The 23,902-nt window shown below is 43.4% G+C and overlaps 1 protein-coding gene across 21 annotated transcripts in view; it reads right to left on the bottom strand.

The window, feature by feature from the left end:
- The window catches only part of CELF4 (CUGBP Elav-like family member 4), a gene marked incomplete at its 3' end in the record, with an annotated part of 708,661 nt that overhangs the window by 54,028 nt on the left and 630,731 nt on the right, over nucleotides 1–23,902 (bottom strand). For all 21 annotated transcript variants that reach the window (XM_082013607.1, XM_082013596.1, XM_082013609.1 and 18 more), the window contains exons 5-6: nucleotides 21,904–21,983; nucleotides 6,045–6,188 (exon numbers count right to left, since the gene is read on the bottom strand). In XM_082013607.1, coding sequence (XP_081869733.1) covers nucleotides 6,045–6,188; nucleotides 21,904–21,983 — 224 coding nt within the window. The remainder of the gene's footprint in view (nucleotides 1–6,044; nucleotides 6,189–21,903; nucleotides 21,984–23,902) is intronic.

Genomic DNA, 23,902 nt, shown 5'->3' with positions numbered 1-23,902 from the left:
GCTTACTGCCAGTTTTCCTCCCAAAAGTGGGTCCCTGTATGGTCACTGTCAGCCTAGTGGCATGGAGTGAGGACATGTGGCCAGAGATGGGGTTGGGAATGGGATGGCTGCCTCTGGCATCAGGTGGCTGTTGGACAGCAGGGTTGTGCAACTACACTCAAGAAAAGGAAATATTTTCCTTTTCTTACAGGAGGAACAGATGCATAGAGAGACGAAGTGATCTTCTCACAGCCAAAAACCTCTGCTAGAAATAGGACGAGGATGCTACAGCCTGCCTTCCCCAGCCCCCAAAAGAAATACACGTAAAACTGAAGAAAGGGAAGAGGAGAGAGAAGGTTTATTTCTCTTTTGCTCTTTCTGAAATACCATGATGATTGCCCTTGTGGGAGTCTTACTCTGAACGGTCCAATGACCTTCTCATTTTTTTCAGTGTTATTTCCTATCTTTGTCTCTGAACCACATGATGTTTTGTTTGACTTTTCATATTATTCATTCAGCAATAATAATAATAAAAATAATAACAATATCCCAGGTTTCCTATCTCTAACAATCTATACAAACACTTAGCTAATTAATCCTCATGGTATCCCTGCAATAGAAAGAGTTAAATAAAGTGATCAGTCAAGCAGTAAAAGGACTAATATTTGGTAAAATCACAGAATTGACAAATTCATGTCTGTTTTACCTAACTGGCCAATGGGAAATAAACCCAAAAATACCTCCCAAGCCTTCAAACTAACAGAAGATATTCTGTAAAAAAATCAGCATGGTCTTTCAGACATTTTTAATGTTTGCTCAGAAACAGAAATTTCTGTGTTGAAAAAAAAAATTTAACTAAAATTAAAAAAAATAAACAAATGTGCAACACCTGGATTCATGTGTCTTTCCGAAGCCCAATACACAATAGTTCGGATTTCTAACTTCCTGACAACTGTGGAAAAAAACCAAAACTTAAAAAAAAAGACGTATATAAAGCCCAAATCTAAGTGTTCATTATTTCTGAATTACCAGGGGGCTGACAATCAGAAACATGATATTAACCCTGCTGCAGTGTGTTATGGCTTCAAAATAGCTTCCTCTTCTGGAAGAGATCAGAACAAATGATTTGCATAACAGGTAGTATTTACGAAATATATTGCCCTGTTTTGGTCATTCAAATATAATAAGTATGATATGCAAAAGACAGTCTATATTCAGTAAATTTTCCCTGATTTCATAGGGCTAGCTGAATTTTTTTACGTATCTCTCCAAAATAATCTCACAGTGCTAATTTAATAAATACCGGAAGAAGTGATTCTTCCCTTCAGCACTACCTCAGATCATTTAGCAGAAATATCCTTTCATCTCCACAGGGGCTGGGACAGGGAGGCAGAGGGGGCTTTTATGGTCAGCGCGGTAGTCACTGCTGCCCTAACTTCCCAAGGCGAGCACGTGTGACGGTGACCGAGAGCTTTGCTGTGCTGGATGTTCCCAGAGTTGCTGCAGTTATTGTCTGCACTTCAGGAGCTGCAGACATTTGTAGTTTTCCAGAGTGAGGGGAGCTGGGATTTAGTGATGGGAGAGGACTTGCTCCAGGCTGGAGAACAAATACGACTGTTCCCTAAGTGGCCCCTGTCCCCATCTGTCTATTTTTACTCACTAACTCTGGGCCTGTTCCCTGCTGCAGGATGCAATCAGTCCCATGGCTGGAATTTGGCCAGCAGACTGTGGCTAACACTCCCACCCCGTTTTCTTATGCAAACTTGATTTATGACTTTGATCTTACTTTAAATAATTTAAAAATTAAATAATTTATACAGTATCTGTCACTTTCCAAAGCTCCTTCCTTTGTTCTTGCTTTGCTCTGCTGCATTTTCCCATCTTCCCAACCATTTTCGATCTGTGCATGGTGGGGTAGCAGTGACATGAGACAGACACTAACCACTTGCCACTTTCTTCAGAGAAAGAAGACCTGCAGGAACTTTTGCCACTATTGCTTATTTGGGCCAGGACTATACTACCAGTATTCATAGTCTGGTTTGATTTTTATTGCTCATGATTTTGGGCTTGACCACCCCACTGCTTACTAAGGTCTAAGGAAGTGTGCTGTGCTGCTCTGAGCTGGAGGATGTGCCTGCAGGTTCATTCTCAGTTGACAGCAAGTCAAAGGTGGTGCCACATAGCATCAGTCTTCTTCTGTCCAGGCTGAGTTCATATCTATACCTCAAGCTGGCCTTGACTAAGACTGTGAAAACAGCTACTGATACCCAGCTCATGTGGACCCACAGTAACCTGACAACAAAAAGAGCCAGTGTGTGAACTAAAATAAATAACTGCCCCATAAAGGGGAATGTAAATGAATATAGGAAGATATTTCTGAAAAGAAAAAATCCAATACAATAAAAAAACAACAAAAAACACCTGAAACAAATTAGTATAAGGTCTCTGGAAGCTTTAGGGAGCCATGAAACCCGACTTGCCTTGAGCTGCATACAAAAAGGTGAGGTGGATCTGATGTGACTTTCTGTGTCACTGAAACAGCATGCAGAGTTAGTGCCAGGCTTGGTCTGGTCTGTTTGCAGGTAGCACATGATGAGGGTAGGCAATAAACACACACAGGAGAACCTCCTTTGATTCCTGGCTTTTCTGCCTTTGGATCTGAGGCCATACGGCCGCTGAACCCAAGGACTAGTTGTTTAGGCCATCAGTGTTACAAAGGTTAAAGTTGCTTAAACTGAGGTTGAGTGATTTGGCAACAAACAGCATTAGGGAGTGAACTGTGACATGGCCATTTGCTGAGCTGCAAAGGAGGTGACAAAGAGGAGGCTGGGGCTTAAACTATGACTTTCAGTCAAATGCAGAAGGACTGAGACCTTCGCAGTCTCTCCCCAGTGGTGCTGCTTGGTTTGCAAATCTACAGCTTCCCACTAAGCTCTCAGACAGCCGCACCATGTGGGTTTCTGTTGCACTGGTCACCTTGATCCATAGAGACCTTTTTGCAGGAGCTAACATAGTCCTGTTGATGTGCCTGATACCCCTCTGGGGACCTCTAGGGGACTTGGGGACCTCCTCCATGGGGACGGACCTTCAGACACTATTTAACCAGCTCTCAAAGGACTGTCTGGAGCTCTTACATGGAGATATCGGTCAAGCTTCGTCTGCAGTGGGACAGCTGAAAAGACAGGTTACGAGTACAAATCAGAGAGCCTAGTGTCTCATGTTAGTCCTGGCCTTACTACTAAACACTGAGGCAGTTCTTAAACTTGTGTTACTGCCATACGCCTGTGTGAAAACCCACGGAGAGACAGCACAAGAGAGAGATGTGTCCCTGAGGGAGAAGGGAAAATAGGTAAATCTGATCATGAGCTTTATTTGTACATGGGGAAATGAGACCAGGGGGTCAAATGATTCACCCAAGGTCACACAAGTTGCTGGTGGCAGTGGCATCAGCTGTCATCACTGTCCTGCTCTTGCATTTTCACTGTTTCACATTCCCTCCTCTTGACTTGTCTTAGCTCTTCAACTTCAGTTCGGGCTGACTAAAACTGCCTCCCTCTCCCCTTATCAATCCCTCCATCTCCTGCTAACATTTACGAGCTGCCAATCACCCTGATATCTAAAAGCTGGCAGTCCGAGGTGGATTAATCAGGACTGAGAGAACATCACAGAGCCTTGGCGCTCACTTCCTTCCCTTTTGTGTGAGACTGTGAGATGAAGCAGATAGGGAGAGACATCGATAGGGAGGCTGACTGAGAAACGGCATCGGAGCACGCTCTGGGTGTACAGGCGCCATGTGAACCCATCATTTAGACAGCTGTGAATTCCCCTGGGTACTTGGTGTCACCAGTGTGTCGTATCCAATGGGTCAAGATCTAAAACTTATTCCTTCGCCCTTATTAGAACATTTACCAGAAAAAAAAAGAAGATGGGTCCAATTCTGCTTTCACAGAAATCAGTAGGAAAAATATTCATTGGTTTCAAGTGGAGTGGGAGCAGACCCAGGAACTGTTTTCAGTCTTCCTTTAGTAATAACCGAGACTCAAACACATACCCTTGTAATGTCCTGCATTATCTGGGGAGAAATAGATGGAGGGAATATTTGTGGTGTAAAGGTGCAGACTGCACCCTCTTTTATATCAGTATAAACCTAGACTGGCAATTAGAAGAATTAGTCCAGAATAAAAATGATGTGAGAGGAGTTTTTGGTCAAGAGCATCAGGACAGTGGTGTCTTTAACATCTCTCCATCTGCCAGATCAATGCCTGTAGCATAACCCTGGAACCACATCTCCTGCCTGACAACCTCTGCAGATATTTTTCCTGAGTTGCCCATGGGTTGCCTCCTGTTAATTCCTCTGGTACATGGGGGCACAGAGGCTGCAACCCCCTGCCAGGCTGCTGGCCACTGGCCTGGGCTCAGCTGTGATTTTCTGTAGACTTCCCCAGCCAGGAGGACAGTTAAACACAGTAAGGCTGGGGAGGGGGCAGCTTCAATTTTGTGAGGAGGGGAGCAAGGGACAAAGGAAGAGGCAAAGATTGTCTTTGACTGGCAATAAAAATGAAAAAGGAAAAATGGAAGGAAAAACGGAATTCATCTAGTGGGGAGAGAATAAAAATGTCCAGAATAGCACTAGGAAATGCATCTGGGAGGAGAAGGGGAACTTCTATAGCAGGTACTCATGACTCTACATGGCTCATACAAGGGGTAAGCTGGGTTTTACCATGTGTTTAGTGAGGCACGTGACACTCAGTGGAGGACAAAAATTTTTAGGCCCTCAAGTTAAAAAAAGAACATGTGGATGTGATGGGAAGTCCACGGTGCCAATACATGAGAAGGAAGGTGGGGAAGAAAACAAAGCTTTGCAGTTAATGTACTGGAGGGAGTGCAGGTACACTGCAGTGTGATTCCTGTATCACCTAAAGCAAGTCATTCAGTCACTCTCATTCAGAAGATGTTGCTCTGGAAAATGGGATTAATGGTACTTCCCTCCTGCACACAAATCCAGCACAGGGTACAAGAGGATCACATTTTACCCCGCAATGGATGAAGCACCTAGATGCACTGTCACTGCCTGCAAATGTTCCTGTTATATCTGCTCCAGAGAAGGCAGCCAAAGTCACCTGGCAGTATTTTGTCTGCCTACTGCAGGGATCACCAGATCATCTCTACCTTCCTCTGAAACTCCTAGTGGAGAGACCAAGTTACCCAAACCTGATCTTGCCTTGCAGGTCCTTGTTAATTGTGTCTTAAGGAAAGGTAGTTATGCCAGAAGCACCCATTTCAGGGCTTTGTCAGGAGCTCAGCTCCTTGTACAGTTACATTTTCTCAGGGGCCCAAGGTCCCACTTGGATATGTAAGTAGAATACCTTAAGTCAGACAGTCCAGCAGTGCTTTAAATAGCTGATGAGTTTTCCCAGTGTGCTTAAATCATACTGTTTTGGGGAGCCACGACTGTATGCACGCATATGTCTGTCCATTTTAGTATTATCTAGCATGCTTTCACCGACCTAGAAGTACTTCTGTCAACAGCTGCCGTGTTATCCAGTCACCACTTCTAAGACACCCACAACGATGGGTGGGGCAGCAGGGGCCTGGCCACATGGAACAGCTAGCCATGTCCCCTGTTTAGCTCAGTCTGTGTGGTCTGGGGCAGAGGAGGGCCAGCAAGATACTTGTTCCCTCACTAACCTTCTCTGGCACCAGATGGTGCTGACATGGGATGGAGAACTACGATCATCTGATTTCAGGCCTGTTTCATCCTAATCCTCAAAGGCTTGTTGTATTTGGATTTGACAGCAACTGCTTAGACCCCATGGGAAGTGTCTTGCATGGGTGCACACGTGATTACGGTTTGGTTACTGATAGAAATGGGTTGGGTATTGCCTGGGAGATGCCCTCTCCTACCCCAGATGGCATGGTTCAGTTTGCTCCCATAGTGTAACCAGTTTAATGAAGAAATCACTGGTTCCTCCTCTGCTCAGTTGTTGCTCTGCTTATGTGCGCTTTGGTGCAGTTTTAGGCACTATCCCTGTTCCTGTGAACATAGAGTCAGTGTCTATACTTACTGCCTGTGCATAGGCGCCATATGCTCCAAACTGGATGGCCATGGGGTTGAACATGCCCATTTGTCCTGCCATTTGCTGCATGCGTCTCATTGTACGCTCCTTGTCTGTGTCTGCAAACTTCACCACCAGGCTTGAAGAGGCTCCCTGCAGGACAGGAAACAAAAGGAGACACATAAGGGAATTAGCCCGATAAACATTGGCTCATGCAATTCATATGTCTAACACAGATTTGGTAGCATGGGATCCAGCTGGCACTGATTTTTTCCGTGCAACCTCTCAGGCCTTTTGAATTGGACCTTTGGAAGAGGCTGAGAACATCAGAAAGGAAATAAAAGACCTTGGGCAGTGAATGACTGAGGCCAGCAGACTGGTTCCTCGTTTCCTTCAAAATTCAAACTTCCAGGGTGTCATTGATTTTCTCTCTGCAAAAGTCATTGCCTTATTCTCTCAACCTGTATAAAACCTTCTGGCCTATTAGCTCTCTTCAGAAGGCAAAGATCTGGACTCAGTGCAGCAAAATGTAGAAGCTTTTGTTGGATGGATGTGGTGGGATTTGTGCAGTGATTTGTTTTGATGGAATGTGTTTGCTCTGTTACATGCCAGGCTCCCTGAACTGGGTCACCCTTTCGCACTGCCTTGTCTTCTAACCCCCATGTCCAGTGAGAAATCTGTGCCCATGCTTAAGTACAGGATTCAGTATGCTGAGCAAAGTGCATGTCTCGTCACAAAGCAGCACTTCTTCTGCACTGTTAAACTAGGGGAGCAAAAATAGTACCCGATGGACTTGAGTCCCCTCTCTATGAACCGCAGGAAATAGAGGCTACCACAAAAGAGCCCACATTTAATGTCACACTTTTCCAGGAAAGCTTTGCAACATTTGGATGATGTCTGCAGTCCACACTGGTGCAGAACTACAGATGATCATCAGAGCTGGCTGCAGAAGTCTATGAAAAATATAGAGCTTTTGGGAATTAAAGAAATCCCTCTCCTTCCCAAATGAGATAGAAGGTCAGAAACTGCAATTCTAAAATTTCTGATAGGAGGCAGAGGTGGGAAGAAATAGATCTCCTTAGGAAGGTAGGCACTGATACTTTTTTTTGGCTGGCTCCAAGGATATGCTAACTTCATGGGCTGGTTGATTGCCCACAGCGTGGTCTCCCCGGGGAAAGAGGGATGCAGGGGAGGGGGGATCTGGCAGCAGCCCCGGCAGCAAGCAGACACCGAGCCCCCACCCTGCCCGGGGAGACGAGCAGGGGAGCTGTCAGGAGACTGACAAAGCACAGCTGAAATCATCGCACTCCCGTGGTACGCTTCCCGTTGGATGCGCTGGTGTTCGCTGATGGAAGTACAGTCAGCGGGGAAATCGCCAGCCGAGCCTCTGGCCGTGGCAGCGAGGAGGACCACCTCCATGCCAGGCTGTTGTGGGGCCCTCGTTTTTCCAGCAGAGGTGGGATTGCCGGGGACTGCACGGGGGGGTGTTACTAACTGGCTTACACACCCTCCATGTACTTGTAACCAGAGAAATGTAGTCTCAGTGAAAGCAGCGTTGTTCTGCTACAAGTTGGGAATAGTGTAGTAAACCACAGCTATGGACATACATACATATAAGTCCATGCTATGCATATTCAACAGCCTCTCCAGATCCTCAGTTATGAATAAAGATTTGAGGAATTATCTTGCTAAAAACCCCCACAATCTAAGGCCACACAATGAGCGGTGTTCCCCTGGATTAGCAGCCTGTTCTGGGAGGAAGTGAGTTTGTTGGCAAAGAATCCTCCTTTTTGACCTGTTAGTCTCTCTCTACTAAACCTATAATGCACTCAAACAATAAACAATGTGCTGAAAAGCAAGGGGTTGAAAAAAGTGCTTCAGGAAAACAGAGGGATGGAGAGATGAATCTTCTATTCAAGTGTGTAGAGCAACCTTCAGAAGTTATAAAATAAAACAGAAAGTGGGGGTGGGGGAAGAAAACAAAAATCTACCCAAAATTCCCCTGCATTTCTGCTCAAGGCTGAGTGACTTTTCATTTTTTTTAAATCACATGATGTAGTTATTGATCCTTCCCCAAATCACACTCCTAATTGCAGCTTATCGACAAATGAATATTTTAATGCATACATTTCCTGTTAATTATCACCTGGACCAGTCCTTAATTAGATTTCAACACTCATTTAATTAACCCTGATCCAAGAGACTGTTTGGTAACCTGAATCTAATGATTTAAACCTATTTGCAGGTGTATTGGAGGGAGGCACTGGTCCACAGCAGATTGGGCTGTTCAGAGCTGCTGTTGTGATTTGCAGAGCAGCTTTTGAAACTGAGTAAGGTGAGTGAGCATTCATCTCTGCAAATGGGTTTTGAAGATGTGACCTGCTCTAGTGAGCAAGACAGAGAAGTATAAATAAGTTGGTGTCTTCTTCCCTCCGCTTTTCTTTCTATCTTTATTTGCCCTGGAAGTCTTAGGGCCGGAGAACTGCCTCAGGAAATTGCTGATACCTCACACTTTTGAAAGCTAAGCTATGATTGTAGATGGCATCATGAAAGCATGGATAACCTCCACATGAAGTTCTTGCCCCTGGAGTGTTCTTCGTTCCTGATGTGAATTGTAGTGACTGCACAGCAGCCGTTTGACCCAATGGGATCTAAGACTGCCTCTTATGAGATGTTTTTCTGGGTTGCCTGTCACAGCAGGACTTCGGGCCTCTTTGAATATCACTATCATATACAAAGAGCAGAAAGGCCATTGGCAAATAAAAACAAGTTAGAACACACACTATAAAGAAAGAGGGGAAAAAGGAGGGCTTTTTAAGAGTGGTCTGAAATGAAATATGCCTGTAAGCGGTTAAAGATACGTAGCTGGTAGAGATGCTGCATTGTTCTTGAATATGAAGATTGACCTTGGGATTGATGCTTTCTGTATGTGGTTCCTCATGTGCAGCCCTTCCACGTGGCCCAAAGGAAATCAGGCAGTAAATTCTAGCAGATCACCAAGTGCAATATTTTCAGCAGAGGAGCCAAACAGTGCTGTTCATCTGCAGCAGCACAAGACTGCTTTCTACTCCAGTGACTCCCACCAATCCACTGGATAGCATTAGAAATGCCCCAGAACGGGCCAGATTTTCCACGAAGTAAAAGCCTCAGAGCCCTTCACCTGGACTATTTATTGCTTCTGCAAACAGTTAAACCATGGTGTAAATCAGCCATTGTCTGCTTACAAAGGCAGTAGGTCCTGGCTGCTCAGTCATTTATTAATAATACATAATGTCACTCTTGATCTATCTTGGAGAGAGACTGGGCGTTTTATTTCCCCAACCCCCAGGAGAGTTACTGTGAGTAAGTCAATAATGTTTGAAATATACTTTGACATCTGTGTGTTAATTCTGCATTTTACTGAGGGAAGGACCTGTTTATTCCTCTACTTTGTAGTTCCACAGACAAAAGAAACTATCATGAAAGTGAACATTCCTGCTGGCGCCTCTGCAATAGGCTACCTGGAATTGGCATTTATCTCCTTTCCCATCAAATCAACCTCCTTTTTGAAGTGCTTTGATTTCTACTGATGAAAAGAATAATATAGGGGCTAAGTATTATTATGCTTTCCCTATTCTCTCTTGGGCCAGCAAGTCTACTTAATATGACTATCTTGCTTCCTGTACCCCTCCTGTGTGTGGTAATGAATTGCTCCCCTTAGTCAGCAGAGTCAGATGTTCTCTAGGTTGGCGGGGTGAGGGAAAAGATGGAGGAAAAATCACCCTGCGCTACACTCACTTTGTAATCCCTAATCAGAGTCCTCTGTAGGAAAAACTAATTTCCCGGCCTCTCTTGATGTGTCAAATAAAGTCATTCCTGAAAGTGGGAGCTTGACATGTCACTTGTGAAATTTTGTATTCAACTAAAAATAAAATATTCATCCACTGATATTTCATTTAAAGGCAAAGGCAAACAAATCTTTTGCCCGGTTGCTGGGAATGTTTCCCATTAGTTATGGCCTTCCAAATGGAGTGTATACACAAATTAAGCAAAACCTTTACAGGAGACCAAATAATACTCCATGGCTTCAGGGAAAGCTGCTTCTCCCTTGAACAATATTCACAGGAAAGGTTTTGTGAAGATATTTCCTTTCAGAATTTATGCATGAATTTTCTTCTCCTGTCAACCCTCTAAGACTCTTGTGACTCAGTATGTTATGGATCTCTACAGATGGTAGAGATGTTTTTTTCTTCCAAAACTGATGAATTTAGGCCTAATTCACCAAAGCCATTAAATGATATTTCACTTAAAGTTTACTGAATTAGAGGTAAACATACTGTTAAGTACTTTACTGCAAGGGTGTCGCTCTCGTCCAGGCCAATTTTACATCGTGGTTAGCTCAAATGGAGCCAGGTAAAAGTTCTGGGCTAAAAATATTTTTAAAAGATGCTTGTTACGTTAAAGTTCCAGGGACTAAAGCTCTTGAGTATAGGAGAGCTGAATGGGCAGATCCTACTATATACCTTCCAAAATGTCAGTCATGCACAACAGCTAAGATGTCTAAATGAACGGGTGCTGCTGGATACATCTCATTTGGGCAATACCTTCGTAAGTGTCACTATGTGAATGGGGTTGCTTGTGTTGGAAATACTGTGACTGCAAAACAGAGCTGGGAGGATGCTGATCTAAAGATACTTGATGTCAGGGTCTGAAAGCCAAAAGAGGATTTCTTTACTTTGGACTCTGTCAGAGCAGATGGTCACATCCAGAGGGTAGTGGTCAATGGCTCAATGTCCAGATGGAGATTGGTGATGATCAATGTCCCTCAGGTGTCTGTATTGGGACGAGTACTCTTTAATATCTTCATCAATGACATAGACAGTGGGATCGAGTGCACCCTCATCAAGTTTGCAGATGACACCAAGCTGAGTAGTGTGGTTGACACACCTGAGGGATTGGATGCCATCCAGAGGGACCTGGAGAAGCTTGAGGAATGGACCCATGTGAAAAACATGAGGTTCAACAAGGTCAAGTGCAGCGTTCTGTACCTGGGTTGGGGCAACCCCTGGTATCAGTACATGCTGGGGGATTAAGGGATTGAGAGCAGCCCTGCCGAGAAGGACTTGATGGATGAAAAGCTGGACATGAGCTGGCAATGTGCGCTTGCAGCCCAGAAGGCCAGCTGTACCATGGGCTGCACCAAAGCAACATGGCCAGCAGGTCGAGGGAGGGGATTCTGCCCCTCTACTCCACTCTGGTGAGACCCCACCTGGAGTCCTGTGATCAACTCTGGAGCCCTCAGCACAGGAAAGACATGGACCTGTTGGAGCAGGTCCAGAGGAGGCTACAACAATGATCAGAGATACCGAACACCTCTGCTGTGAGGACAGGCTGAGAGAGTTGGGGTTGTTCAGCCTGGGGAAGAGAAGGCTCTGGGGAGACCTTACTGCAGCCTGACAATACTTAAAGTGGGCTTAGAAGAAAGATGGGGACAGACTTTTTAGCAGGGCCTGTTGCAAATAGACAAGGGGTGATGGTTTTAAAATGTAAGAGGGTAGATCTAGACTAGATATTTTTCACAGTGAGGGTGGTGAAACACTGGCACAGGTTGCCCAGCGAAGTAGTAGATGCCCCATGCCCAGAAACCTTCAAGGTCAGCAACCTGTTCTAGTTGAAGATGTCCCTGTTCATTGCAGGGGGTTTGGTCTAGATGACCTTTAAAGGTCCCTTCCAACACAAATTATTCTATGATTAGGCCATTTTCTATGATGCCTCCTAAATTTGAAAACAAAACCAGATTTGTTTTTGGAAATGCCTGTGTAACCCTAGTGAAAATAGGGCTGGTGAATTAGCCAGTGGGGGCTTGACCCCAATGTGGGATTTTAGACAAGGAAGAAAGAAACTACTGTCCAATTAAACCTATATAGCAGAGAGAATTTTAGCTAGTTAGAACTGTAATTATTCATGCTAGTAAACGGCCAGAAGACCATGAGTAACATCCCTTCCCTCTTGTGAAATATGCTGTTTTTCTGTACTCAGTGCTTCAATTTCATGTCTCTTCTGAAAGATGAGTAGGACAGCAGTCACTAGGAGTGATTTCCACTGTACAGTCCTGAGAGCTGGTTTAGACACATCTGGGATGAGAGTGACAGAGACAGAGTGGGGAAAGGAGGCATTCATCCAGGGCTGGAGTGACAGACCCTTTGATGATGTTGGTCCCTTAGTAGCGGGGATTCTTCTTGCAATGTCTAAGCAGAGGAAGCTGCTGCAGGTACTTCCCTTCACAGGTCTCCGGAGCTGTAATTTATTTGGAGCGGAAGGTTGATTTAAGTTTTACTTGCCCATACACTACTTAGCAGGTGCCTCTCTGAGCTAAAGTTATTGCTTTCCACAGGGCAACAGAATCATTGACCTCTGATGGCAGTGTACCCAATTCTAATTAGAAAGAACTCGATATATAACCTGGGTATTAGTATGCCCCTCGGATCAAAGCCAGATATCCAAACAACCTAAACTTCAAAACAGAGTTCTTCAGGCAGCTCTGTATTTTTCAGCTCAGTCTATGGATGATAAAAGTCCTCACAGAATCATTCACCTTCCTTAATGTGTTATGAAGTTGAAAGTGTTATGCTGGTAGACTGGAAATTCTTACCTGCTATTTAGGAATATGAAAACAATAAATAATTCTTTTTTTGTCTATTTGGAGAAAAACTTAAAATCCAGAATTCAAAAGAAAATGTTATGGTTTTCCCTTTCCCTTCTCCCATAAAAGCAACATAATTTGGAAGAAAAAGTATGTTTAGTTCTGTATTTACTAATAACATACATTCACTGAAAATATTCCTAGAGCAACAAATGATGACGTGATGTAATTTTTGTATAAATTATTATTACTATTAAGAAAATATTTGGTAGCTACAGCACAAAGCCCCATGAAAGCTAGTATCTGAATCATCTCTCCTTCTAGGTAAATAGGCAAAGATGAACATAAGAGAAGTGGAATAGTTCCAGAGTCATAAAGTGAATTGTCTATTGTCACAGCAAGGCAGCATCACAAGTAGGTATGGAGCCCCTGATGCTTTGGGATTAGGCTCACATGAAGTCCACTCGTCCTCGTGGCAATTCAGGATGAGGTCATGGAAAGGTTGGGAACACTCCTGCTGGGCAGGGAGGATTTTACGCCTCCTGGGCTGGAGGCTTATCAATGTCTCTGATATCCCAGAAAGGTCAATCCTTGTGAATTACTTCTGTCCCTGCAAGTCCTAATCTCATCCAAGCAAGAGAAGTGTGGAGCGCAGCGAGCCTTGCAGGGGCTGCTGCTAGCACCAGGACTTGGGCAGTGCTCGGTGATGGTATGGTCCCACTCCCACTTTCCCTCACCCACCTCCATGGCTGTTGGTTTAGTTCCCAACTCCCTTAGACGCATAAAGAGATGTTATGGTGCCAATTAAATCCTTCTGTCTAGAGTGAGGCCCTGCAGCTTATGAACAGTTATCCTCCTTATCCCATTTGGAGGCAATGAATGCTGCAGTTCAGAGGCAGCAAGGAAGCCTGGGGAAGATGGTGGGTGAAGCCTGTCACGTCTCATGGGTCTCTTCCTTGTCCTGCCAGATGCCTGTGCAGCTACGGAAATGTGACTAGAGAAGTAACGGCCACCTTTGGTGACAGGAAGATTCATACCCCCTGTCAGGCAGCCAGGCTGCCTGGGTTTCTATTCTGGGACCTAGAACCATGGAATTTATTAGTTCATTTATGCAACAAGGGGGAGGCAGGGAGCATGGTCCTATGATATTATTTTTACAGAAATAATTAAGCAAAATTATGGTAAAACTGGGAAACTGCTGGCCCAAAGGCTGTAGAATCAGCTGTCTTGGTGGCAGGAGTGGGGTGGGATGGTCCATGGACCTTAGTCCCCCTCCAGCCAGAGTACCCTGCCCAAAGGAAAGCAAGACTAAGCTGTCAAGAACCATTGGATTTTGATGGAAGAAATGACTGCAAATTAACATCTAGGTGTTACACATCCATTGCTTCTTTCATCCCAAAAGACAGCACATGACTTTATAAATGATGTAGCATATTGAGAAAAATCATTCATTATTGGAAGGAGGGCCAAGACTTGCTGGTGAGTTATGAATGGGGGCCTAATGTATTATTGTTTTTTAACAGAAAAAATCAGTGTGTTGTGCCTTGCCCTGAGTTAAACAAGCCAGTCTGTGTGTTATACAAACTTTGCATGGAGTGCATGTTCTTTAGAGAGCAGATCATCAACAGAGAAGAGAAAAAAAATGGGTCTGAGTTGGCATCTCCGTTCTCTTATACCAGCTTCTTCAACATCAACAGTGTAAAGTGAGACCTCAGCTTTCTGCATTAATTTGAGCAGACAGACTTGCATTGATGGTACCCCACTCCGCCCTAGACTCTGTGACTGGGCAAGTAACTTTAGGGCAAATTCGGCCGTGAGGCATGAAGACCACTTCGATGCTGGACTCTCACCAACTTTCACCTGGAATTACCTTTGAAAAATCCCCCTTTTAAGTTTCCATGTTCATGTAAAACTAAAGTCTAATAACTTTCTCATTTCCTATTTACCCTGACAGCCTTAGGGAGTCAGCGACTCTCTACCTCTCTGCTGATTTTCACAAGGCAGCTTTCATTAACTGAGGACTTGAGCCCATGCTGGAATGTAAAGGAGGGTAAATTTTGTTGGTTAATTGATGCTCTGAATAATGGTCCATTTAATTGTTATCTATTTGTGTTGTGGGTTTGTCTAAAGTTCTGTTTATGTTACCTGGATATTTTGATGACACCTTTGGGAAGTGACGTGGTGGACTGATGGCTTCAAGTTTGACCTTCTTAATTCTGTGCTTTCCAGATTTAAGTAAATATTACGCTTTAGAAGCTCAAGTATCCACTGGTTATTATTTCTCTACTGGGACCAGAAAAAAGAATTGTTGTGACTTTGGCTGCAAATTGGCTAAATATACTGATTAGTTGTGTATAAGACCAATTCATTCCCAGACAACTTATCTCTTTTGTTCCTTAGAGGGACATTTGGATGACCTAATTTCAGCCCCTTTGGGTATCTATTCTAAACCATTAACTACTTAGACAGATGTGTATCTGAGGGTCTAGTCTATCTGCATCAGCTGTAAGAGAAGTGTAGGTGATAAGATTACAGATGATCCCGAAGTTTTATACTTTGGCCAACACTTTTATGTAATTCAGAGGGCTCAAACTGGCCTTTGATTGATAAGCTGCTACGTAGAGTAATTTTCCTGTAAGAGGTTTGTATGGTGCTTAGAACACAGCAATTCCATGTAAGATCAACAACTTTTCCAACAGTAGCAGTCTGAGAGGAAATTTCCTGGAGTTTCTAGGAGGGTGAAGAGCATGTTCCTGTTGAGGCGACACCTGCAAAAATGAAGCTGTGTCTCCACATACCCAGCTCACAGATTTGGTTGAGTTCCTGAAGATGTGTCTTGCTGGAAGTGGAATATGCTACAAGTTTTGAACTGCAGTCAAACTCCCTCAACTCTGTGGAAATGACAGACCCTCCTTCCAAGCACTAAAGGCTGCCATGAGCCTGAAGGGAGAAGGGGAGTGTGCAGCTGGATGTGTGTGCGCATTTGCAAAGAAGGGAGGAGAGATGAGGAAAGTTTCTCCTATGAAAGAAATGATCCAATTTGAAGCAAGTCCCTTATGGGAAGAACTGTGACAGAGGCTGCTCTGTTCCTGTTAATTTTCACAGTGCAGCTGTCAGTGGGTCTGTAAATAGTACTCCGCGAAGCCAACACTTCCTATCCACACATCAACCATTCAATTAACAGAAGAACAGAAGAAGGAAATAAAGTGCACCACAGCCTTCTATCACGGCTTTGATGTTTCCCAGCAATTTATGAAAGTGTACACAAATCTAATTACAAGCCCCACTGCTTCCCATTTACATGAAGCTCCTCAAGTTCAGAGCTGTTTATATCAAAATAATTGTTAAAAATACCTCAGCTGATCTACGGCATTGTGGCCCCCCACTCACCAGAGCCACCACGCTGCTCCTCCCAGGAACTTTCTGCCGACTCAGCACTTTGGTGCCAGCGTGCACGCACAGTAACAGCTGCTTCCCCGCCACTCTGCAAGCGCCGCACCCGGGCTACAACTTCATCATGCCCACAGAGGCCTGTTTGCCTTCTTCCCTCCACCTGCTCAGAGCTCCTTCCGCAGACTCTCACCGCTTTCACTTCCACCCCTAATTCACCTAAATATCCCTCTGCTGTGTTGACCGGGGGTGAGAACAGCTGCTCGGGCAGTTTCTGTGACGGGATTGTGCCTGACGGCAACCTCACAGTGCTCTGCAAAGGCGAAACTGCGCCGTGGGAATGCACACCAGTAAGAACCGCAGTCATGAGCAGGAGCTGGGTCTGGTTTTTTCGGTGGGGTGCCTGAGCATCCAATGCCAGGAAGATGGGAAGTGGTGCCCCATTTGCTATTTGTCTGAAAGAGAGCCACTGCACATGATGTACTGGCAACGACACTTGTTTCTAGGGACAACTTTTGACAATCGCATGTTTAAGTCACTCTCACTTGGCAAACTAAACAGGCGGAAAATTCCTGCGGCTTAATTAGTGGCAAAAATCTCTTACGGTATGGGAGGATAGATAGTACATTGTATAAGGCAAGAAGAGAATCACTCCATCTGACTATTAATCATGTTTGGCTGGGAATTTCAGTGCTATGGGTGGGCTTCCAAAGAACATGGTGGGTGGAGGCTGAAAGTCGACCTTGTTCAAGGTGTTGTGTAATTCATATTTTCTTCATGAATAAACAAAAAGAAATACAACAATTAGAGGTCTAATTGGTCTGTTGCCTAACAACACTGAGCAATAATTGCATAATTTGATATAGGTGGTTCCTGAACAGAGATTTGGAGTTGGTTTTGTCATTTGTGTTGATGAGATCTGCACAGAAAAATGTTGAAATGAAAGCCCCCAAGTTAACAAAGTTTTGGGTTGCAATACTTTTTTTTTTTTTCAAGTTCAACTAAGTTGAATCTTTCTCTGAAAAGGCAGACATCTGTTCAGTGCTTGTATCCAAGTCTCACATTTCCTTTCTTTTCACAAAACCAAGTATTTCACCCAAAAAGTCATTTTCAAGGAAGATGTTCATTGAGGCATAGATAGACTTGGGATGCTATTGCCTGGATGCAGAAGAAATGCTGTGGTTTGACCAAGCTACTGCAGACTTCCATAGTAAAACAAAAGAGGACTTGGTCTGTGTGGTGGTGGAAGCCATCTTACACAGTTCTGGAGGTCTTAATGGCCTTAAATTTCATTAATTAAAGAAAGATATAGAATGAACATAATGGTGGCAATTGGCCAGTCCACAGTACACCTAACACATCAGGAGTCAGAGGACTCAGATGCGGGACACCTGGTTTCTGAATCCCAAATTGCTCTAGTTGGGCAACAAACACCCAGAACAGGATTCAGCTCCCCTTGGATTAGACATGAACTTAGGTGTCCACTCTAAGCTGCACACTCAGTGCAGCTCCTTGCACACTCAGCGGGGAGGCAGATCCTTCCATGGCTCAGTCAGGCCATATTAAACTACAAGTCTGAGCTACATGGGAGGAATCACCATCAGACAATAGGCCAAGAGAACAGCTTTAATATCTGACTCGTAGGTGGATAATATCAATTGGTATAGAGTCATCCTAGATCTTTAGCTCCAGCAAGATTACTGTGGCAGCGACAAGTGCAGCAGAAGGATTTCAGGGTGGTAAGTGTGTATAACTGGTGGGCAAAGGCGATTGTAGACTCTGAGACATCTGCAGGAAGCAAGTGTATTTAGCTTTTGTTTTTAAGCAGTATGGGTCCTTTTTCATTCTAAGCTGCACTTCAGGTGAAGAACCACTATTTTCGAACTGGCAGACTACAGGAATCCAACACAAAAAATTAGCTAAAAAGCACAATTCTATTTGGGTTTTGGTTCAACACATTTCAAAATATGTTTTTAATAAAATAAAATTCTTCCAGAGGTATATATCTGTATCTCTCTGTTGATAATAGGAACTTAGATGACAAAAACTTAGATAACTTCAGACATAGTTCCTTAGCTTCTGGATGTCTCAAATTAGGTGAGACAAGTCCCACCTCAGGTATTCAGTTTAATGCAGTTATGGAGATCTCCATTATAACTGATGAAAGGAACAGGCATCCTCAGAAGGTGATTTAGCCCATCTCAGCACGGAGAGATAAAGGGAAAAATGTACAAATCTCTAGAAATCTCTCTCTCTCACATTCTGTAGGAATCCTAGAAGATGTTTAGAATAGATTAAAAACTTTGAGACCTTTAAAGCTAAATCAAATGAATCTACATTTCTTTTCACCTTGATGCAGAAAATGTAGATAACAGTACTGTTCTTTTCCTTCCAGGAATTAATTAATAACAAAAGATATTCTGAGGTGCAACAGTAGTACAGTTTTTAACCCTGTGTACTTTCCGGACAGGATAAAGGCTGCTGTGATTTAGGTATGAGTGATGAAGTGTGGAGGAGAGTTTATTCTGTGTGGGTGGATGGACAAGGCTGTAACTTAGATGTGTTGTACAGAACAACTCTTCAACATTTGGCTGTCACCCAGTTATGAAGACACGGAGAGAAGGAGAAAACCAAACTGGAGAAGATGCTTAGGTAGGAGCATGACTGACAGGTAGGATGATAATATTGTTCACAGTGATTGAGAATGGAGGTGGAAGAGAGAGGAGACAGGGATTGGTAGGAAAAGTTCAAGAGCTCTGTTTTATACATATTGAGTGTGATCTGAGAGCTAAGACATCCACTAGGAGACGCTGGAAAGACAGGCCAAGATTTTAGTTTGGGCAGAAGTCAGTTCTGCACTACAAAAGTTATATCTTTCAGCTGTCACTACAGAAATAGTAGCTGAACTTGTGTTGGTGGATAAGGTTGCTAGGGACAAGGCTTGGATGAGAAAAGGAAGAGAGTCATGTGAAAAGACCTGTTTATGCCCCCATATGAATGGGGAAGAGAGACAGGAGGGGACAAAATAACCAAAGCTAAAAGTACAGGGCATATAATTGTTGTAAATACATTATAAATACATGCAAAAGTACATGGAAATTATGATCTCTCATAAAGGAGGACATAGAAGTCAAGTAAAACATTATCGTAAAGCAGATGAGTTGATAGGCAATATGATTTAAAAAGACACCAGAATGCCCTCTTGGCAGGTAGATACAGAAGGAACTTTGGGCCTGCTCAAAAGTAGAGGGATTTAGGGAAAGTTTTTTCTAAAAACAATTGATTTTTTGCAAATTGGAAAGCTGTAGACGTGTTTGGTGGGCCATTAGGAAAAACAAGTGCCTTGCATAGAGAAGTAGGTTTGTGATGGATGGCAGTCAGGCACCTGTCCAAGGAAAGGCTAACAAAAAAAAATTAAAAGAATAAAACTTTCATAAAAGAAAGTTGCTTTTGGAAACTATTAGGTAACATATGTTGTGTGAACAGGAAGTCACAGTAGAGCAATAATCCTGACAGCTGTGGAGAAACAGGAGTCTGCTGCAGGAATCAACAGCTCAAGACCTGACAAGAATGATGACGGATGCCCCGTTGGTAGTACAGGAGGACAAGGCAAGAGACATTTAAATTGGCTGAACCACAGGAACAACTTTGAGTTGCCATCGCAGACGGACAAATGAGGCCTGTCCTAATGGTGAGAGAAATGGGAGGGGGGATTGAAGGAAGATGGCAGCAATGCAACCCTCCTTTCCAAGGACGAGGGCTACACCACCATCTGACCACGAGGTGGCTGCATTTCTCTGTGAACATTCAAGCCCTGAAAGAAGCTACACACCGTGAAACACCATGAAAATGAGATTGGAAACAGCGATCGCTTGCAGGATTTGGCCCATGCCGTTCAAAGCACCTTAAGCATTTTGAGGTCCTGTGGGAAAAGCAGTGTGTGTTTCATGTCTCAATCAAGTGGTGGTCACTCAACAGGTCCTCACTAGTCTGCTGAGCCATGGTAACTCCCTGTGTGCTTGCTCGTAGTTCATGGTAGATAAAAGGCAATGCCACATACCTTAGCTTATAATGAAAAGGACGAAATTAGTAATTTTCTGCTCGCTTTCCCTGTGAACTAAGAATAAGTACGTGGACTGCTGCTGAGGTTCAGCCAACTCATGGAAACTTGCCAAGCCATGGAAACTTGAGCCTGGGATGTGTATCTTGTAAGGGTTAAATTGTGATGCTTTTTCAGATGTCCAGATCTGGTTGTTCAAGAACGTTTCTATAAGAGGTATTTGAGGCAAATGAGTCAACAGGAAAAATGGTCCCATAAAAAAAAGACCCATGAAATGGCCAAATCTTCATTATTTTGCACATTCTAAGCTCAGATGACATCAGCAGGATGGAACAGAAATGTGCTCCCAAGTGGTTGAGAAATGAATTTTTTTTTTGTATCTAAAGTGTGATGAAAGCAGGAAGGATACGGGCTGGGGAAGAACAAGGATATTTTCAGTATATTAGACCTAGATGAAGTCTTTGATTCTCCTTAGGTTTTGTCTGTTTTCTCCTGTTTTCCTCTCACCACTGTCACATGAGTTTGTAAGGTATTTGGGACAGGTACTGACTTTTTATTACACCTTTTTGTGGTACCACACCCTATGGAACTGCAATTCCTGATGTGTAGTTTATAGACACTATCACTTTGGTTCAAAGTTTGAAAGAAAGCAATTAAAAGTACCTCTTCAACCTGTCTCAGGAAAGACACCCATAATATTTCACTATGGGATGTAAGCATCAAACCCAACATCTGGTTTTGTTAGAAGGAATTTTTTAGGAAGAGACTCCTAAAAGTATTGTAATACTTCAAAGAAATGAGACCTCCTCATCTTTAAGGAGATTTTTTTCAGTAGTATCACTGGTAAACATGTACCATTTTTAAAATGATTTGTCTAAGATGGAGTTCCAAAAAATGAGATCTTGATGATTTGTTACTGTTAGAAACCTTTTCCCTGTAGAGAATTTTCCATTTTCATCCCTGCAAATATCTAGAGACAATCTGCCAGGCCCACTTTAAACTTATTTGGATAAAAATTCATGAATTTACATTAGAGTCTCTTACTGAAAGGGAGGCTTTACACTCTTAAATATTTTTTTATTGAGCTTTCCTGTGTCCTTTCCAAGTTGTTGGCATGCTTCTTAGCCTTTCATGAGTTACACTATGAATAATTAGTAATAAAAATAATATGCTATTATAATAAACCAAAACATGTTGGATCAGATTGTCTTTTCTTGCTGACAGTGGAATGCCTTACATTCCTCTGGGTCTATGTGATTGTGTACAAATACAATTTTGCATAGAAAATACATCTCCATTTCTACTTTCCTGAAATATTGGGCTCGAAACCCCATATTACTAAATATTTGTCCAAGTGGAATGGTCCCTGAAATGTTTCCTGGAAAATCCAATAGTTGGTCTCTTTGGGTAGGGGAAACGAAGAAGCTCTTAGACACAAGTTTCTACTTGATTTGTCCCTCTGAAAATTGAAAGGTTACACTCATGGTGATTTTGACTCAATGTTTTTGGCATCTGTGAACCTTTTTTTTTTTTTTCCAGTTCATCGAAACTGCTGGTGACAGAACACAGCACCCCTTGGGGTTCTGTGCCTGTGTGAAATGACAGTGTCATCCTGGCCTTTCCACTGGTGAATTAAGCACACCCAAGGCCCTGCATGCCTGAGCTGATATCCATGTTATCTTGCTGGAAGATGAGTTGCAGAGCACAGATAAATTGTCCCTCCTCCTCCTCAATCAGGCCACAGGTCAGCAAAGGCCAGACTGATCCTCGCTTGCCTGTGTTACAGAGCTACTCACCGGCATTGTCTGGCTGCCATGCAAAGCGTTGATGGCTGCTTGGGCCTCCGCATGTGAAGAATACTTCACAAATGCACACCCTGGAAAAGGAAAAAGAAGAGAGTAAGAAAGGTTGCACGGGTACAATGAAAGTCCCGCTAGCTGAGTCGCTTGTCCTCAGAACTGGCCAATAAAGAGGTTATAGAGAAAGTATAACAAGCAAATGTGCTCCTGGTTATTCCCTTCCAAAATCCAGGCAGCAGCAGCCTGAGGACCTCTTAAAACAAAGCTGCAGAATTCCCACACAGCTTGTAATGGGCACTGATGGACTCAAACTTAGCAAGTACATTTTGAATCCACTTATGTTTTGACCTCCACAGCTTCCCATGGCAGTGTTGCACAATTTTAAAACCTGTTGGGTGAAAATTAATTTTCTTTTATTTGTGTTGGACTTAATGCTGAATGCTCCTCCTTCTGGGGTTATGAGAAACAGCAAGGAAGTGTGTAAAAGTTATGAGAAAGCTACACATACTTGTTACAAGCCACCACAGGCCAAATGTGCAGAAAGCATTCAGGTTGCTCCAAATCAAGAAGGTGTATGGCTGTCTGGTAGAGCTCCATGACAGACTGCTCAGAGCTTATCTTGGCTCCAAGCAGCTTTGGTCTGACAAAGCATGAGACAGCTTCTGATGACGAAGCAGGGATGGCGGGAGATCCACATATGACAATTACCACCTTGCCACCACCAAAATTTGAATCTTGGTCTTTCATAGCTGCAGAGCCAGTGCCAGTATAGGTATTCTCCTCTGGACGTTAAAGAAACGTAGGCAGAGCTGCTCTGGCCTGCACTGCCATATAAGGAATCTCACACTGAACTCTTACATAAGGTTTTAGGGCAGAAAAGTGCACTTATGGATGTGCACTAGAGTGCAGAAATGATCAACACTTCAAAGGGTCGCATGCACCACTGGAGGGGGGGTAAGTATTGCTAACGCTCTTAGCTACAAGCAAACTGACTCAGAGAGAGGAAGAGTAATTTCCATACGCTAAGGTGGTTTCTGGAACAGACTGGGAGAGACCGGAGAAATTCTGGCTTCCTTCCCCTTTTATTACTACCAAAGACTTTTGAGCTTTTAATCAATTTGCAAAGCCCTGGCTGTTTCTCTGAGGGGGGCGCAGATCGCTGTGCAGGGGACGTCAGTCCTGACAACGGGACAGTTCTCCTTTATTCTCTTTGCAGAATCTTTAGAAGATGCACACACCCTTATGGATCTATACAGAGCAGGGTGAAAACTGAAGCATTAGAACACCCCACTCACAAACTAGAAGAATGAGTCTCAAACATACCCAAAATCATCACTGCAGGCTGATAGAGGTGAGATTGAATAAAGCAGGAATAGCCCTTTCTAAAAATAATACACACATGTGAAATTAGGTTACAGTTAGGAGCTCTTCGCTTTGCATTGTCCTCTCACCACCTTATGCAGACTGCATTTCAGGAAAAGCATAACAATTGTTGCTAATAGTTGGATCTAATTTATAAGGAGCTGAGACGAGACAATCATGAGAAAATGAGATAGATAAACTTCAGCTGGAAACAATAGGGATCAATTATGACATAATAGCAGCGTAGCATTCCCGGGCTCCTGAGATACTGTGCCTTCCTCTTCATTAATCAGAGATAATCCAGAATTAAGGTGTTTAATTATTTGCAGAGATTCTTTTGTACTTTCTGTCTCCAAAAAAAAGATGCTGATTAGCAAATATACAAAAGCTTTCCAACTCCAGCCACTCATTGCATTTAGAGCAGGATTTTTGGCTGCGTTGCTGCTGCCATGTTGAAGGCTTCACTCTCCTCAGGTGAAATTCACCCCTGTGCTGAGACAACAGATGGATCAGTGCATCTGGAAAAATGTGTGAATGAAGGAAAGAACAGGTATTTATCTTCTTTGATGACCAAGATGCTAATGGGATCCATCTTACTGCTTCCAGTAGGTTTTGAGGTAGCAAGACAATTGAA

This window comes from Phaethon aethereus, assembly GCF_964289735.1.
Source record: "Phaethon aethereus genome assembly, chromosome: Z".
In the NCBI taxonomy this organism is placed as follows: domain Eukaryota; kingdom Metazoa; phylum Chordata; class Aves; order Phaethontiformes; family Phaethontidae; genus Phaethon; species Phaethon aethereus.
Note: the sequence above shows the minus strand (reverse complement) of the source record. Positions and strands in the feature narration are given on the sequence as shown.